The sequence below is a fragment of the Danio aesculapii genome, chromosome 9 (assembly GCF_903798145.1).
Source record: "Danio aesculapii chromosome 9, fDanAes4.1, whole genome shotgun sequence".
NCBI classification, from domain to species: Eukaryota; Metazoa; Chordata; class Actinopteri; order Cypriniformes; family Danionidae; genus Danio; species Danio aesculapii.
Window position 1 is genome coordinate 42,759,499 of NC_079443.1, and position 16,912 is coordinate 42,776,410.

General features: G+C 36.9%; 1 protein-coding gene across 1 annotated transcript in view; it reads left to right on the top strand.

Annotated features, from left to right (window-relative positions):
• The window catches only part of spegb (striated muscle enriched protein kinase b), a 160,820-nt gene that overhangs the window by 88,232 nt on the left and 55,676 nt on the right, over positions 1-16,912 (top strand). Inside the window, exons 5-10 of the mRNA XM_056465766.1 lie at positions 171-314; positions 582-764; positions 11,697-11,872; positions 13,418-13,506; positions 13,606-13,781; positions 15,948-16,208. Of these exons, the coding sequence (XP_056321741.1) occupies positions 171-314; positions 582-764; positions 11,697-11,872; positions 13,418-13,506; positions 13,606-13,781; positions 15,948-16,208 (1,029 nt within the window). The remainder of the gene's footprint in view (positions 1-170; positions 315-581; positions 765-11,696; positions 11,873-13,417; positions 13,507-13,605; positions 13,782-15,947; positions 16,209-16,912) is intronic.

The following is a 16,912-nucleotide window of genomic DNA, read 5'->3' on the forward strand; positions in this document are numbered from 1 at the left end:
TTGGCCTAGAATTTTCATTTTGGTGCATCCCTAATCACAATTCTCCTTCAAATAAATATATGGATTAAAATAATAATAATAATAATAATAATAATAATAATATATATATATATATATATATGAGGAGTTTCACATCTATTGAATCTGACATTTGTCTTTTGCTGTTACAGAATCTTCGGACGACTCCTATGTGTCTGCAGGAGAGGATCCTCTAGAAGCTCCTGTGTTCGAGTTTCCACTTCAGGACACTGTGGCCTCCACTGGAACAGAGGTGCTTTTAAAATGCATCATCAGTGGCACCCCTCTCCCTGAAGGTAAGTCCTTTACTCCCACTGTATTAACATCAAATAGAAATAGATTTTTCAATCATTTACTGAAATGTAAAGTGTGTGAGCATTATAACTTTCACATTATCAGCTGTACAAACCTTTCTGAATTATACCTTCAGATGGTAAAACCTTTCATACTTTGCAAGTCTTTGGGTTTTAGTGGTTATGTTTCAAGAATAAGATGACATTTTCTAATGTATAGTTTTCCCTACTAGAGGGATACAACAGCAAATGAATGTATTTTATATACAGTTACATGGAAGAAAGACAACACTGAGGTCAAGAACAGTCCGACACATGTTGTAAAGATAGAGGGGGAACGCCACTCCTTGCTCATCAAATGGACAAAGCCAAGTGATGCAGGAACATACACGGTTACCGCTGTCAATGAGGTCGGCGAGGTGTCCAGCAGTGCTACACTTTTTATCAAATCAGGTGAGTGTTTATTGTTGAACACTATACGCTGTTCCTTCCTAAAAGACATTCACACTGACAACAAGATGCTCTGTTGTTGCTTGTAAATGGGCATCCCTATTCCACTGTTCCAGGTGATGGATCACCATCTAGATTCCCATTGTTATACATCACAACACTTATATAGCTGAGCTCGAATCAAGACTGTGGCAACTGCCAGTGGATGTCACTCAAGTCACTTAGGCCCAATCCCAATTCTACCCCTTAGCCCTTCCCTTTACTCCTACCCCTCGATTTGCACGTGCACACCAAGGAGTAGGGCTGTCCCAATTCTCTTTAGCTTGAAGGCGTAGGGCTAAGGGGTAGGGGTGATTTACCTTTTGAACGAAGATTTTTCAGGACCACACTCGAAACCAAGGGGTAAGAAATTTCCCAGAATACACCTGCCACAACGGCAGTATTGCTGAACCTGGAAGTAAGGAGATCCACAAATTTGTATTTTTTTCATTGTTATGAATTGAATTTTTACAACAAACAAACACGTTTTAATATATTCATAACCACGTTCATGTTTTACCGTCATGCTTAAAAAAAAACGTAAAAAAACCTCCACTAAATTTCACGATCTATAATCCCTCTTAATAAATCCTGTACAGCAGTCCCACAACATTCTGACACTCGATTACACTTGAATACCCTGTCAGAAAAGTCTAGTGGCTAAGAATGAGCTTTGTACAGTGTCTGCTATAATGTTAATGTTGTTTTGGTGTGTTTACATAGATGAAAATGGCCACTGTGTAAATACACAGTACATTACAATCTTATTGCCACATTAGATCGTTATGATAACATAATATATGCCTTCAGTGATTTCCTGAAGATAAATACCAAAAAATAACACAACTGGAATAACCCCAGCAGTCGCGATCATCTGATCTCACATGAAGCATGAGATCGCGATGACTTATGATGATGTGTGCAGGTGCTGTAGTGCTGTCCTAATTCCTAGGGGTAAATTTTAAAGCCCTTCCCCTTCACCCTCAATTGTAAGGGCCAAGGGAAAGGGGTAGGGGTACAAAATAGAATTGGGATTGGGCCTTAGAATCACTGTTAATAAAAATGAATCAGATGTATCCTCACTGCTGTATATGTGAGAGCCAACTGATTGATTATCTTAGAAGAGAGCTATTATATTTACTTACCTTGAAAGTTAATTTTAAACATATTACTTGCCTTATAGGGGTCATACAAAGCTTTTTACAGTACATATTGTTTCTGACAGTCCAAACCTGAGACTTTTATTTCAGTATGTTGATGTACCTCCAACTGAAATGGAATAAACAGTTGGGGCTGGTACTATCTGTACATCATTTCCTCGTAGCAAACTAACTGTAAGAGGGGTGAGGTTAGGAATATTGTCAAACTGACATCAACAGAAAACGACCACCAATCCAAAAGAGGAAGCAAATGGTCATACTCAAGCTATTTTTTCAGTTGATTATCTTGTGTGGCTTAATTGTTCACCTGTAGAATAATGTTTGCCAGCCAAATAAATATTGTAAATTTAGATTTTTACGTTGACTTTAATATGAAAAGGTTTTGTTTGTTGTTGCCAGAGTAACCAAGGCATGACGCCTCATTCACACTAGCAGTGACTTTGTACCTGTGATCTGCTGCAAATGCAGGTCTGTGTAGGTCTACAACACGGAGAATACCGGCCTCTGAGCGAGCTGAGAGAGGATCACGTGAGCTCTACTGATGCTCCTATTGGCTGTCCTTAAGAAAGTCGCTCTTCATGTTGCACAAATTTGAAAGATTCTCAACTCTGTCTTGTTGCTCAACAAGCCCACATGGTCGCCAATGGTCATTGTCGATCGCGTAGACGGAGGTTGCCGGAAGTCGTTCACTCTCCGTTGAAATGAACGGTCGTGTGTCGCTTTGCCGCTGCGCGTCACTCGTAGTGTGAATGTGTAAAAGGTGTAAGGGCTGGGACACACCATGATGATGATCAGCCACTAGGCTTCGTTGGGTAGTTGGTTTGGTCTTGTCAGGTTAATGTTGGATCATGTTTCAGCATGTTGAATCCGTCGACTGAAGAGAGCGATCTGACTGGTTATTCAGCAATGAATCAGAGTGCGAGTGTGACGTAGTGAAGTGGCATAGCAAGGCAACAAATCAAGTCAAGAAGGAACACAAAGATGCCGGCTGTATTGAAGAGTTTAAATGCAAAAAGTGCCATCTGAAATTGTCATCTAAAATGAGCATTTTTATCAGGCTGCTGTGTGTAGTTTCTGTAATATTTACTCTTAGTGCAAAGAATAGGTTATTTGCTTGCCTTTAAATAATAATAATAATAATAATAATATTTCTGTACATTTATATAGCACTTTTTAGACACTCAAAGTACTTTACACATTGGGGGGAATCTCCTCATCCACCAGCAGTGTGCAGCATCCACCTGGATGACGTGACGGCAGCCATATTTGCCAGACCGCACACCACACACCAGGTGATTGGTGAAGAGGAGACAGAGTGAAATAACTAAACATTAACATAAGAGGCTAAGAAAAACGCAAATTTTAGAGTAAAATTTCCGTTGGCACTTTGAGGTTTTTGCATCTAAACTCATCAATTCCACTACATTTCTCAAATATGTGCAAGCTATATGGAGTATTAGGCTATCAGACATATTTGCAAAAGCGAATCCCTTTGTGATGAGTAACAATTACCGTAATACTGGCACTTAACTTTGCTTTGTTTACGCTTTCAACACACACAGTACATCTGAAGTTACGGGCTTTCTGTTATAAACAAGAAAGTATATACTACCCCCTGTGGTGTGGAAAGACCGCCTGATTAGTATGTTCACGGGCAGCTTTTTGGTCCATGCGAGACGACCAGACGCGAGCCAACATGAGGCGAGGACACAGTTGGGTTCATCCCTAATTGGGTTCAGCCCTAAAGGTTCATCCCTTTTCAGAAGCCACAGCCATTTTGCATTGTGTTTACCTCAAAAATGGGCTTATTTTTGGTATGGTGTAAAAAAATTATCATTGAGGTATTTTGCACTAAAACTTAACAGACATGCTATCATGACCCCTGAAAGTTATAATATATCTTGTCAGAAAAACATCAAATAATCCCTTTAAACCATATTTTGACTGTAAATAATGCAGAGAAAGTCTCCAAAAATGCACAGTAAAGATAAGCGTTTCGTGTTTCCTTGACTCAAGGGTGTGGGAGTTTGAAGTGTTACATATGGGATTTTAGAGGAGTGAATTTCAATACCTTCAGATATCTATGTAGGATCAAAGGCAGTGAGTCACTCTGTAAACATAGCATCTTTGTGTTGGTGTTAAAATCAGCCAAAAGCAAAATAATCATTAAATTAACCATAACACTTTTTTTCCCTTCTCCCCTCTTTTTTTGGATTTCACTGTGCCTCTCTGTTGCTTCCTCCATTTCTTTGTGTTTCTTTGGCTTTTGCTTTTCTTCTTGAGATCTCTCTAGTTCTCCTACCATGGTTCTGTCTGGATAGTTTCCATAGCAACTCAGAGGTTAAATTGAACATATGAATTGTTCAACTGCATCCTGGCCTCATAATGAATTACAGAAAATTGAAAGCACATATGTGGATGAGGGGAATTAAATTGGAATTGTTAGCTATAGCTGTTAATTGCTTTCTTGAAGTTGCCAAAAAAATAGCAGCATTTGCTAGAGTTCACATGCAGTTTGGAATATTCCCAGCAGGCACACAATGTCAAAAGACGTTAATATTAGGTTCATTTTAGGCCGTGATGTAACAACGTCTAATGATGTTGATTTAGGGTTGTGTTGGAAAGTCCAAATGCCCAAAGCCCAAAATCCAATGTCGCGCCAACATGTTAACACAAAGTCATATTGATGTCAAATACTGACATTTATTCATCAGGGATGGCAACCAAAATCCAACGTCTAATAGACGTCATAGTGGTAATGTCCACACTATGTCAAACTGTAACATCATTAGATGTTGATATTTGGTTGATTTTAGGTTGGACGATGGACATTGACCTTGGCCTGATGTTGGTTTCTGACGTCAACCTGATTTTCATTTCCAAACAAAATGCAACGTCCCCACAACGTTGGGGTACAACGTCAATCTGATGTCATGTTGACGTCCTGTGCCTGTTGGGTTACACCTTAGTTCATTGTTAATGTTATTCTTTCTCAGTGTGCGAATTATACATTGACAATCAGGGGGGTCAACTTTTTGGTAATGTTGTCTTACTGTAGTTTGTATAATACATGCTTCAGTCATTTATGTATTTATTTAAATTACATCTAATTTATTAATAAAACATATTTCAGTGTTCAGTGTTTTGAGGGATATTTAGTGTCTGACGTCCAGTATTCTCTGATTAGTTATTTTAGAGGTTATTGTAGGTCAAACTACACAAACTATGCATATTATTTTACTTTAGTTTAGGCTATATGTAGATACCAACAAAAAAAATGGTCTTGTGAACAATTACGATGTTTATCAGTGTTCTAGATTTGCCGGTTTCAGACTGTTGAATGATTTTCTTTTCTTGCATAGACCGATTGACATAATTATGGATTCACATTGGTATTAACCATTGTAGGGGTTGTCAAATGTATATTTATATTATCTATTTATATTATTATATTATATTTATGAATTATTTCTCACTATTACAGGGGTAACCCCGCCATTTATCTTGTTTTGACGTCCTTCAGGGGATCAAACGTTAATTAGGGGGTCAATCCCCCCGAAATCACACCCGGTTCTTTCTGTTCTGCATTTTAACATTTATGTTTGTGCATAGTTTGTATAAAATGCAATATATACAGTCTTATGCAGAAGTTTGGGCACACTTGATTGTTTTCATAATTGCAAGCCATAGCCTACTGGCCTTTCAAATCAGCAATTTCATTTGGATATATTTTATACCCTAGGGAAAAAGCAACATTTCATTTTTGACATAACATTTATTTAATCAACAGGTGCAAATCAATTTAAGTCATAACAAAAACAGACAGATTTGGGTATCCCATAATAATGATATAAATAATGAATAACATAATAATGACATCAATCTTTTGTGCAGCCACCTTTTGCTGAAATAACAACCTGTAGACGCTTCTTATAGCCAAGGATAAGTCCCTATATTCTTGCTGAAAGCATTTTGAACCATTCGTCCTTGCAAAATTTCTCCAGTTCTGTCAGGTTTGATGGGTGGTGAGCATGAACGACCCTTTTCAAATCAATCCATAGAATTTCCATTAAGTTCAAGTCTGGGGACTGGGATGACAATTCTAGAACATTGTAGCGTGTCTGACCATGAATTCCTTGGTAGATCTGGATCTGTGCTTTGGGTCATTGTCCTGCTGAAATATTTAACCCTGGCGTAACTTCAGCCTCTTGACTGATTCAGGCTTTTCCAGATGAGCCTTTGCATACCTCAAACAACTCTTCTTGTTGGCAGAATGCAGAAAAGGCTTTTTATGCATCACCTTATATTGAGCTGTTCTTTGTGAAGAGTACGGTGAACTGTGGAACAATGTTCAATGACAATATCAGCAGCAAGATGTTCCTGGAGCTCATTGGAGGTGGTCTGTGGTTTGTGATCCTGCCAACCATCCTTCACCTTTGCTTTTAAGTTATTTTTCTTGGTCTTGCACATCCTTCCTTCTCCATTTTCTTACTATATTTCTGACTGTGGAGATCGAAACTTTAAATCTCTGTGATGGCTTTTTGCATTCTTCTCCTAATTCTCCTAAGTTCCCATGTTGCTACTTTCAGGTTTACAGGTTGCTACTTTCAGGCAATCAGCTAGCTTAAATATCCTTTCCATGACTAGTTGCACCTGTGTTGGGATTGTTAAGGTTCACTAAGTCACTCAAATCAATTTTGTGTTGTAATCAATCTGCACTAAGTGACTACAGGTTTTGAAATCCACACAAGCGAGGGTGCCCAAACTTTTGCATAGCCTATTTTTCAGTTTCAATGTTATTTCATACACCTCAATAGTGCTACACTGCGCATTTCTGTCTGAAAAACATGATATTATCTAGCTTTCTCTAGAAACCGAATGGCATTTCACTGCGAACTTCTCTTTTTTATGCTTCTCTTTATTATGCAGCTGCAGAGGGGTGCCCAAATTTTTGCATAAGACTGTATGTTTATAATTATTGTTTTGTATTTTTATTTTTTGTTAAGTTTTTCTGTATATACAGGGTGGGCCATTTATATGGATACACCTTAATGAAATGGGAATGGTTGGTAATATTAACGTCCTGTTTGTGGCACATTAGTATATGTGAGGGGGCTTGTAAATAATGCATGAAAGAATAAAGTTACGTTAAAACCAAGCACACCATCGTTTTTTCTTGTGAAATTCCCAATAAGTTTATTAAGGTGTATCCATATAAATGGACCACCCTATACAATGAAGGCCCCCCCCCCCCCCCCCCCCCCCCCCAAAAAAAAAAAAAAATATATATATATATATATATATATATATATATATATATATATATATATATATATATATAAAATACAATTTTATTTTACTTTATTAAAATTTTTTGCCAATTATTTTTTTCTTTCTCCCCTATATATACAAAGTATATTTTATTTTTAACAGTGTTTTTTAAGCCAATCTGACACATTTAAATCAATTCTTAAGCATTCCACAAAATTTCTTCAGGACTAATTGCATAACAAATAAAAAAACTAGGTTTGTTTGGTGGAGATGCCTGAGTACATATTCTAATAATCTCCTAGTGCACCTTAATTTGTGCTAATGGTTAGAAAGAGAAGCTTTGCCTTATTAGGGCAGTGAATACCAGGGGTATTTTTAGCCTTCCTTTCTCTATGAAACGATCTCCTAATAATCCCATATATGTATTCCTTCATTGACAGCACATTGTTAAAACCTGCCATTAAAATATTTTTTTTATCCCAAGTAGGCCTTTAATTTTCCACAGTAACACAACAGCTAGACAGTTGCTCCTGAAAATTGTCAAGAGCCATTTAATTGACAGATAAAAGACCTGCGTGCAATTCTTGTTCTTTACACTTTATGATACTATAGCATGAGCCACAGCAGAAGCGAAGACGCGAGTTTGTAAGAGGCATATAAATAGGATGGTTGCTATGAGAAGTATTTTATGGCAGTTCCTTTGACTTGCATGGAAAAAAGGGAGGACATCCGCATCTGTTTCAGCTGATGTAAATGTGAGAGGTAGCTTCTTATTGAAAGTCAGAGAGCCAGAGCGAAAGAGCAAGGGAGGGTACGGAAGGCAATGGTGTCTACGCCAGATTACCAGCTGAAATCTGGGGGGATTCACCAAGGTGCTGACATATTAACACAAATACTGTCGGGACTGAACATGCACTGATGTCGGCTTAGTACATGGCCGAGGTTTGGATAAAAGAGCAGGGCCAGGTAGGTTTGTTTGGTGTATTTCCTAAAGCAATGAACAATATTTTTTTATTGTTCATGTTAATCTTCTTATTGTATAATCTGCTTTTTGTAAAAGTTTTTTCTTCTTTTTTGATAAAAAGTGAAAGTAATCTCCAGCTTTAAGCTGTTTGTGATCTTCAAAATGTTGCTGCTTTGAAATAGAATCATACACGAGTTCGCTGTAATGTATATGCTCTAAGCTGTTGTAAGAAGAGACAGGGTGTCTATTTTTTCTTCTGGTACATGCATTGCCGAATCTTAACTGCACACCGTGGCTTCGGGCCTCTCGAATGGTTTCAAGTGTTTACACGTATACCTCGCTTATGGAACGACTCAGTCCTGTAGCTTATTTCTGTATGTTCGTTTGTATATCTCGAGCAATTCAGTTTTTAAATTCCTCCTCCCTCAGTAGCAGTTGATGGCCAGTAGACTGGATAGTTATTTAGAGTAGGGGTACAACATTTTTCAAAATATCTTCTTTTGTGTTCAACATAATAAACATAAAAAAAAATTGGGAACAAGCATACATTGATTAAATTATGACAGAATTTTTAGTTTTGGGAAAACTTTACCTTTAATAAACTTGATTTCAATGGTTTTACTCAAGTGAAGTGTCCAATTATTAACTGCACACTGTGGCTTTGGGCCTCTCGAATAGTTTTAAGTGTTTACATGCACACTGTACTTCGCTTATGGAACGACTCTCAGTCCTGTAGCTTATTTCTGTATGTTCATTTGTATATCAGCGGTTTAGTTTAGATTGAGTGGATGAAGGATTAAAGATGGACTAACAGTAAAGATGACTTGCCAAGCGCAGTTTTGTTTCTTGTTCATTAAAGCAGGAAGTTACAAGGTGACATTGCCAACAGGTTTTAGTCAGAGAATATACTTCTTAAAGAAACTATTGTCTTTTAATGTTGACAACACATTGTTGATCATGTTTTAAAGTGCTTTTATTGAAAGTATTGCAACCTTTGTGTGATCTGTTGGTATGGAAATTCTTCTGAGGAACCATGTTTTAATATGATTTATTTAAATAAATACCAAATGTGAAACATCAGTTGTTTCTGTGAGTGTATGCTGCAAATGAAATTTCCCTACGGGGACAAATAAAGTTAACTAACTACAGTATATGACAGCCATGAACCTCACTGTAAAAACTGTCTTGTCTTTTCTTTAATACAAAAAAGTGAGTAAATCTGTTGTAATTTGGTACATTTAAATTGGCTTTTTATAATTATGCACATACATTGTTCACTTAAAAGGACAGTTCAGACAAAAATGATAATTTTACTCACTATTTCCTCTCCCATTCTCTCCCCCTTTTGTGAATTTCATTCTTCTGTTGAAAGCTAAAGATATTTTGAAAAAAGCTGAAAGCCTGTAACCATTGACTTCTATAGTTGGAAAAAAAAACAAATATGGAAGTTAATGGTTACAGGATTACAACATTTTTCAAAATATCTTCTTTTGTGTTCAACATAAAAAGGAAACTCAAACAATTTTGGAACAAGTGAACGGTTTTGGGTGAACTTTGTCTTTAATAACCTTAATTTTACTCATTTTATTAAGTAAAGTCAACCAATTGCTTTCAAAGCAATGGGTTTACTAGTCAAAACTTTAATTAAAGCCAACTAAAGCATACTAGATGATGACTAGTTTAAAACAGTCAAACCTTCAGATTGACATTAGAAGGTTTGGACTCAATTGACGTCTAACATATAAAGCAAACAATCACAGTTAGTTCGGTTCTGTGTCTTGCTTAGGGCTGTGTAAATGTAAGGTTGACATTCCTACAATAACAGACTGCCGTGTGTTTTCATATACACAATGTGGCTAAAGTAAACACTGGGACGGCTTGTGAAGAGCCTGTGCTATGAACATCCATTAAAGCCTTGTCAAAAAAAGTTTAGTTAATTCTTATGAGTTCTCATTAGCCTGGATTCTATTACAGATTTGTGCAAAACTTTTGCAATATTTTGTCAGTGTTGAGAAAAAACTGTTGCAAAAATGGCTGGATTTTAATTAACTGTTCTGCAAATAGTCGATCCAAAAAATCATGATGACCAATTTTGGTCGGTTTATGTATATCACAGCCCTTTATTTAATCCAAGGTGAAGTGATGTCTTATCTAAAAATTAATGGCAAGGGAAATGCGTTTATTTAGGGATGCCACATGGTGTTTCTGGGATGTAATAGTACACAAATAAAAAAAGAAACTGAAGATTTACAATTTCTAAATAAACAGATTAATCTTTGTTGAGTTGTGCAACAGCACCTCTTGTCTCTTCCTGATTAAAACATTACCATGTAACTATTACACAAGCTACGGCAGGTGACCTGTAAATGCAAAAATATGAATAATTCCATTGCAGTCTTGAAAAACATAATTTTTTTTACTCAGTTTAAATGCAATAATTTTAAAGATACATTTCTATGTACATTTAATTCAAATAGCAATTTAAACGTGTGCAATTTGCAGTCTGTGGCACAGTTGTAAACAGCGACTTTCTTCTTCTTGAAGGTGTTTGATGTCATGATGCCGTTGTCTCCAGGCAGACTATTAAAGTACATGACACGTCTGCACTACAGGATATCCTGTAAAAATAAACTTATGGCTGTGTTCACCTTAATGTGTTCATCTAACAAAGATTTCATATTCCATGGGTCTCCATACGCACCATACAGCTTATACACACCCCATTCTTCTTGGAAATAGAAAATAGGTGAGTGGCTTGACACCTTTCGCCTCTCCTTATCTGTGGAGAAAAATAAAGATATAATAATAATAATAATTCTAAACTAACTCTTTTATGATTTGGTGTGCTTTGTTATCTTCACTTGTATGTCGCTTTGGATAAACTCCTCTGCTAAATGAATAACGGTATATAGTTAAAATAAATCAGTCATAAATGTGTTGTTCTCCAAATGCTATTCCTAACTATCCTGTTATTTTCTTTTGTAAATTGTAGTGTAATTACTACAGCTGCATATGCATTTGTCTTATGATTATATTGCTATTGTATTATATTATATTATTGATTATATCATCTAAAAAAAAAAGCTGTACTATTTCTAACATACCATAGCAAATCATGGTCTTCGTTCTATATTTTTGTGATGCTTTTTGAAAGCAATCTGTCCCCAGAGCTGGCATTCACTTGTTTGTTGGACTTTTCTGAGATTGGATTTTGGGATTACAGTATCCTTTCTCTTTAGGCATGCTGGTTTATATTCAGCCCGTGTCTTTCACCCTTCACCTTCTAATCCATTGCTCTCTGTCAAAGCCAAAAGCTGAAAGTAATTCTCTGTGAATTTCACATCTGTGCCCTTGTTTTTCTCAATCAAACAAACAAAACAAAAAATCATATTGTTCTGCAGATATGGTTAGTGGGATGAATATTGACTGTATTTGTTAAATAGTCTGAACTGGAAGAATTGCTTGTATAATACACTTCAAACTCTCTGTTTTTTGTCACAGAGCCCAGTCAGGACCAGCGTGGTAACCTCGGCGTACCCATGGACGTCAGCAGTCCCATCACATCTGATGAGGAGTATCTCAGTCCGCTGGAAGAGAGCATGGACTTCTCCTCTTACAGGGGACCTGAGCCAAGAAAGATCGTGGACACTCGATTCAAGGAGCCTCCAGCCTTTCTGGTATTAGAGAATAAGTCAAATCTTGACATATGTTAAAATATGAAATCAGAATATATCATTGACCAGTTTTACAAACACGGTATATTCCCAGTGAAGAAACTTCATGTTGTAGTTGAGCCTTGATTTCAGAATATATCCTTTATAAGCAATGAAATTTTCATTTAATGAAACATTTAATTTATGCATTTTGAATAAGCTAAGGATGTGTTCACACTTGGCAGATTTGGTTTGATTAAAACAAACGCTTTTGTGATTGCTTTGTTATTGTTGTTCAGTTGAATTAGTGTGAATAATGCCACATCAAAAAGAGCAGATCAAAATCTCTGAAAAGTTGGGCATTTGTCCACTTCCAAATAAACCCTGGTGCGGTTCAACCGAAATATGTAAACAACAAAATCCAAAGTAAGGTGGGCAGTTTGACCAAAATTCTATTTCATTCATTCAATCATTCATTTTCCTTCAGCTTAGTCTCTTATTTATCAGGGGTCACCACAGCGGAATGTATTGCCAACTATTCCAGCATATGTTTTACGCAGTGGATGACTTCCAGCTGCAACCCAGTACTGGGAAACACCCATACACACTCATTCACACACATACATTACAGGCAATTTAGTTTATTCAATTCACCTATAGTCCATGTCTTTGGACTGTGGGGGAAACCAGAGTACTCGGAGGAAACCCACGCGAACATGGGGAGAACATTCAAACTTCACACAGAAATGCCAAATGGTCTAGCCTGTATTGAATCAGTGGCCTTCTTGCTGTGAAGTGACAGTGCTAACCACTGAACCACTGATGCCCTAATTTAATTTCACTGTATGAGTAAATGAATTTCACAGTAACAATTTATTTCACAATATAGTAATTTAGAAAGGTAGCAATTCCAGAAAATGAAAAGGATAATATAAAAAAAAGTTATTCTGTACTCACATTTGCTGTTTGAAGTTTACTACGACTGCTCCAGTCAGCACTTCCCTATCTGGCCTCTTTACAAATTTGATGTTCTTACATTTATGCAATCTTACATACATTACTACAAACAATTATGCTGATACAACAAACATGTTAAGCACAGAACACAGCACTGCTTTGGATGATCTGTAAATTCTGTCACAAAATATACATCATACAAGCCCATTATTTTGTAACTTCATGTTAGTATTTAAAAATTAACTAAAACAACTAAATGAATAATTTTCTTTTTGCATTGCATGAAAAAAACTAAAAGAACCAAACTACCAAGTGTGTATCAACCTAAAATGATGATTATTCCTTTAACTGGCAATGTAAGTGCCTGCTTATGTAAGATTCATAAGCTATCGTTAAACTTAAAAACCTCAAATTTGCTTAAATTGATGTAAGGAACACAAATTAGGCAAATAAACTGGTCGACATTGAAGGCTTATTCGAGTGGGTTTTACTGTTGGAAAACTGTTGTTGATTAATCTTCTCTATATTTTTGTGCATGAAAAGTAAGTCATTGACCTGCGTTTTGTTTTTATAATATATAAACGACCCTCAATACATTTACCAAAATAACAGGCTGTTATTGGAGACCAAAGCGTAATAGAAGGTCAGGAGGTGACCATGTCCGTTCTAGTGACTGGACAACCTAAACCCATGCTCTACTGGTATGTTTACCACTTCATATATTTAAAATTGTTTGTTTAGACCTAATAATTATTAATATAGGTTAAACAGTACTGACTGGATGTTCATTTCCATAACAGGCTGAGAGACAGAGTGACCATTAAAACTGGAGCACGGCACATTGTCCAAGAGACGGAAGAGGGCAACTTTGATATGATAATTAAATCAGCACAGAAGTCAGACACCGGTGTTTACACCTGCAAGATCATCAATGAATATGGAACTAAACAGTGTGAAGGCAAACTGGAGGTGAAAGGTAAAGACCTTAGCTTGTCATGCATGGTTTGAGGTGGTTCATAATTAATCATATGTTTGATAAAAGTAATATATTGCAATCTTAAGTCACCTTAATCTTTTTTTTTAAAGAGTATTTAAAATTAAGTATTAAGTAAATTAAGTATTTTAATTTATTGTTTTTTAAGTAAGATTTTAAATGTCATGTATTATTTTATTACCCAACACTGTATATCACTGTATAGGTAAAGCTGTATACTAGTACTACATATGTTAAAAGTTAAAGAGGTGGCGCAGTGGGTAGTGATGTCGCCTCACAGCAAGAAGGTAGCTGGTTCGAGTCCCGGCTAGGCCAGTTGGAATTTCTGTGTGGAGTTTGCATGTTCTCCCCACGTTCATGTGGGTTTCCTCTGGGTGCTCCGGTTTCCCCCACAGTCAAAAGACATGCACTATAGGTGGATTAAATAAACTAAATTGGCCATTGCGTGCGTGCGTGCGTGCGTGCGTGCGTGCGTGCGTGCGTGCGTGCGTGCGTGCGTGCGTGCGTGCGTGAGTGAGTGAGTGAGTGAGTGAGTGAGTGAGTGAGTGAGTGAGTGAGTGAGTGAGTGAGTGAGTGAGTGAGAGAGAGAGAGAATGTATATGCGTGTTTCCCAGTACTGGGTTGTGGCTGGAAAGATATCCACTGCATAAAACATATGCCGGAATAGTTGCTGTTCATTCCGCTGTGGTGACCCCTGATAAATAAGGGACTAAGCTGAAGGAAAACTAATAAATGTATAGGTAAAGGCCTCAGCTAGTCATCTATGGTTTGTGGTGGTTAAAGCAATCTAAGCATGATATATCATGGAGACCAAATGATGCACTATAAATTTCATTGAATTTTTAAGTGCTTTTTTCTTAATTTTACTCTGGAGTTGTAAACAGTTGAAATACTAGTCAAAAATATTAGCCTCACTTTAACATTTTTATTTTTTTTAAATATGTTCCCAGTGCTGTTTAATGGAGAAATTTCCTCATATTTTTAAAGACAAAATTTTAATAACAAATTTCTAATAGCTTCATTCGTTCTTTTCAATGAGTGCATAATATTTTACTAATTATTTTGGAAGATTTAAAGGTTTTACTTGGTTAATGAGGTTAACTAGGAAAGTTACTTGACAACATTGATTTGTTCTGTAGCCAATGAAAAATAAATATTAATTCCTTAAGGGGGCAAATGATATTGACCTTAAAAGTTGTTTTTTTTAGTGAAGTTTATTTATAAACTAATTTCGAGAGGATCACATGCTTAGGATTGAACACAGCTGGTCCTGCATTAGCCAATTCATGATTCACCAATCAGACGATTCCTAAGTCACCATAAATAACTTAAGTTCCATACCACAGCCATCTTTGTTTTGAAGAATCCCCCTTCCACTCCTCCTCCCTTCCTAAATGGGTGGCACAGTGGCCCAGTGGTTAGCACTGTTGCCTCACAGCAAGAATGTCACTGGTTCTAGTCCTTAAAAACCCATTCAACGTTTCTGTGCAGAGTTTACATGTTCTCCCTGTGCTTGCGTTGGTTTTCCCCGGGTCCCCCGGTTTCCTCCCACCATCCAAAAACATGCAACTTAAGTTAATTGACTAATCCAAATCGGCACCATAGACGTGTTCCTAGTAAGTAGTTATCTCTTCAAAGCAATCACTATTTCTTCATTAGCTACAACAGCAGGGGAGTTTCAAGATTTACCTGAGCTTAAACTCCCCTCTTGCCCTGCAATAGGAGGGAGCTCTGGGCTCGAGGATCTTATGAGCTCAGGGCTCTCTCCCAGGACAGCATGCCAAACAAGCTTTATAATCAATCATCAGCAAAGTGTGCACTCTTGAAAGAAATTAAAACATGTTTCAGTTTTAAAGGTCTGAAAGGACCAAAATGAGTCTCAGATCAGGCAATTTTGAGTTCTGGGTACAATTTTAAGCTAATCCATACTGAGCCATGAAGGGATTATGCTGACAGACAGCGTATTAGCGTTTTCGTCTAATATTTGAGCTCTGCTGTACAACATGAGCTATTAGCAGACCATGTTTCCTATATCTGCTGCAGATTAAACACATACAAAGACTCTGAACTTTAATCTTCTTTGTATTTCCTCATATTTTTTTTATCCTACATCACTTTTTGGTTGACCCTTACTTTTTTCCCCTTCAGCTCGTCCAGTAGAGCCAGGTCTGGCCATCATTCGACCAGTGAGGGATGTAATGGTGAAGGCAGGAGAGACCGCTCTGTTTGAGTGTCATGTGATCGGCCCGCAGGACACAGATGTTGACTGGCTGTCAGATGGGAAACTTATTCAGCCTGCTCTGTTGAACTGCAAGATGCATTTTGATGGGAAAAGGTGCAGGCTGCTTCTTAACTCTGTACATGAGGATGACAGTGGAACGTACACCTGCAAACTGAGCACGGCTAAAGGTATCAGTCCACAAATTACTTCAATATCAGTCAAGTAGTTATATCATGAGGAATCCATTTTCTACAGCTGGGTGCATCACCTACAACTGCATATTATTTTTAACTAGTCTTAATCTTAGAGTTAGTTCACCCTGCTATTAGTTAATCACCTTTGTTGTTCCAATCTGCTGAGACCTTCCTTCATTTTTGGAACACAAATGAAGATATTTTAGATAAAATCAGAGAGCTCTCTGATCCTCTATAGACAGTTACATTAGCTGTGTCTCATTTCAAAGGCTGAATCCTCCGAAGCATGCATTCAAAGGGAGTTGCGTCATCGTGGCGCAATGAAGGCTGTCTCATTTTTTTAAATAATTCGAAGGCTCCTTCAATTGCAGCCTCAAAATGCGTAATTTGTTTCCCAAGTAATGAAGGACACAACCAGTTGATCCTTTGCGGTCTCGAACGTCCCAAGATTCATTGCGTGCTGATAACAGCAGGATGTTTTTAAAAGAAAACTGTGGATTAAATGTATAAATTAGATTTATTTTACTTGCATATCTAAACACGTTTAAAAACAAAAAGAGTATGACGTGCCTTATTAAAGAGTGATTTTTATAAACAGTTTACATTTTTATGTGTACATGTATTGATCAAAAGAAATATATTTCCAGTTTTTATAAACCTTGCTTTGCCTTCAGATTGCTTAAAATAAGTTTTAAAAT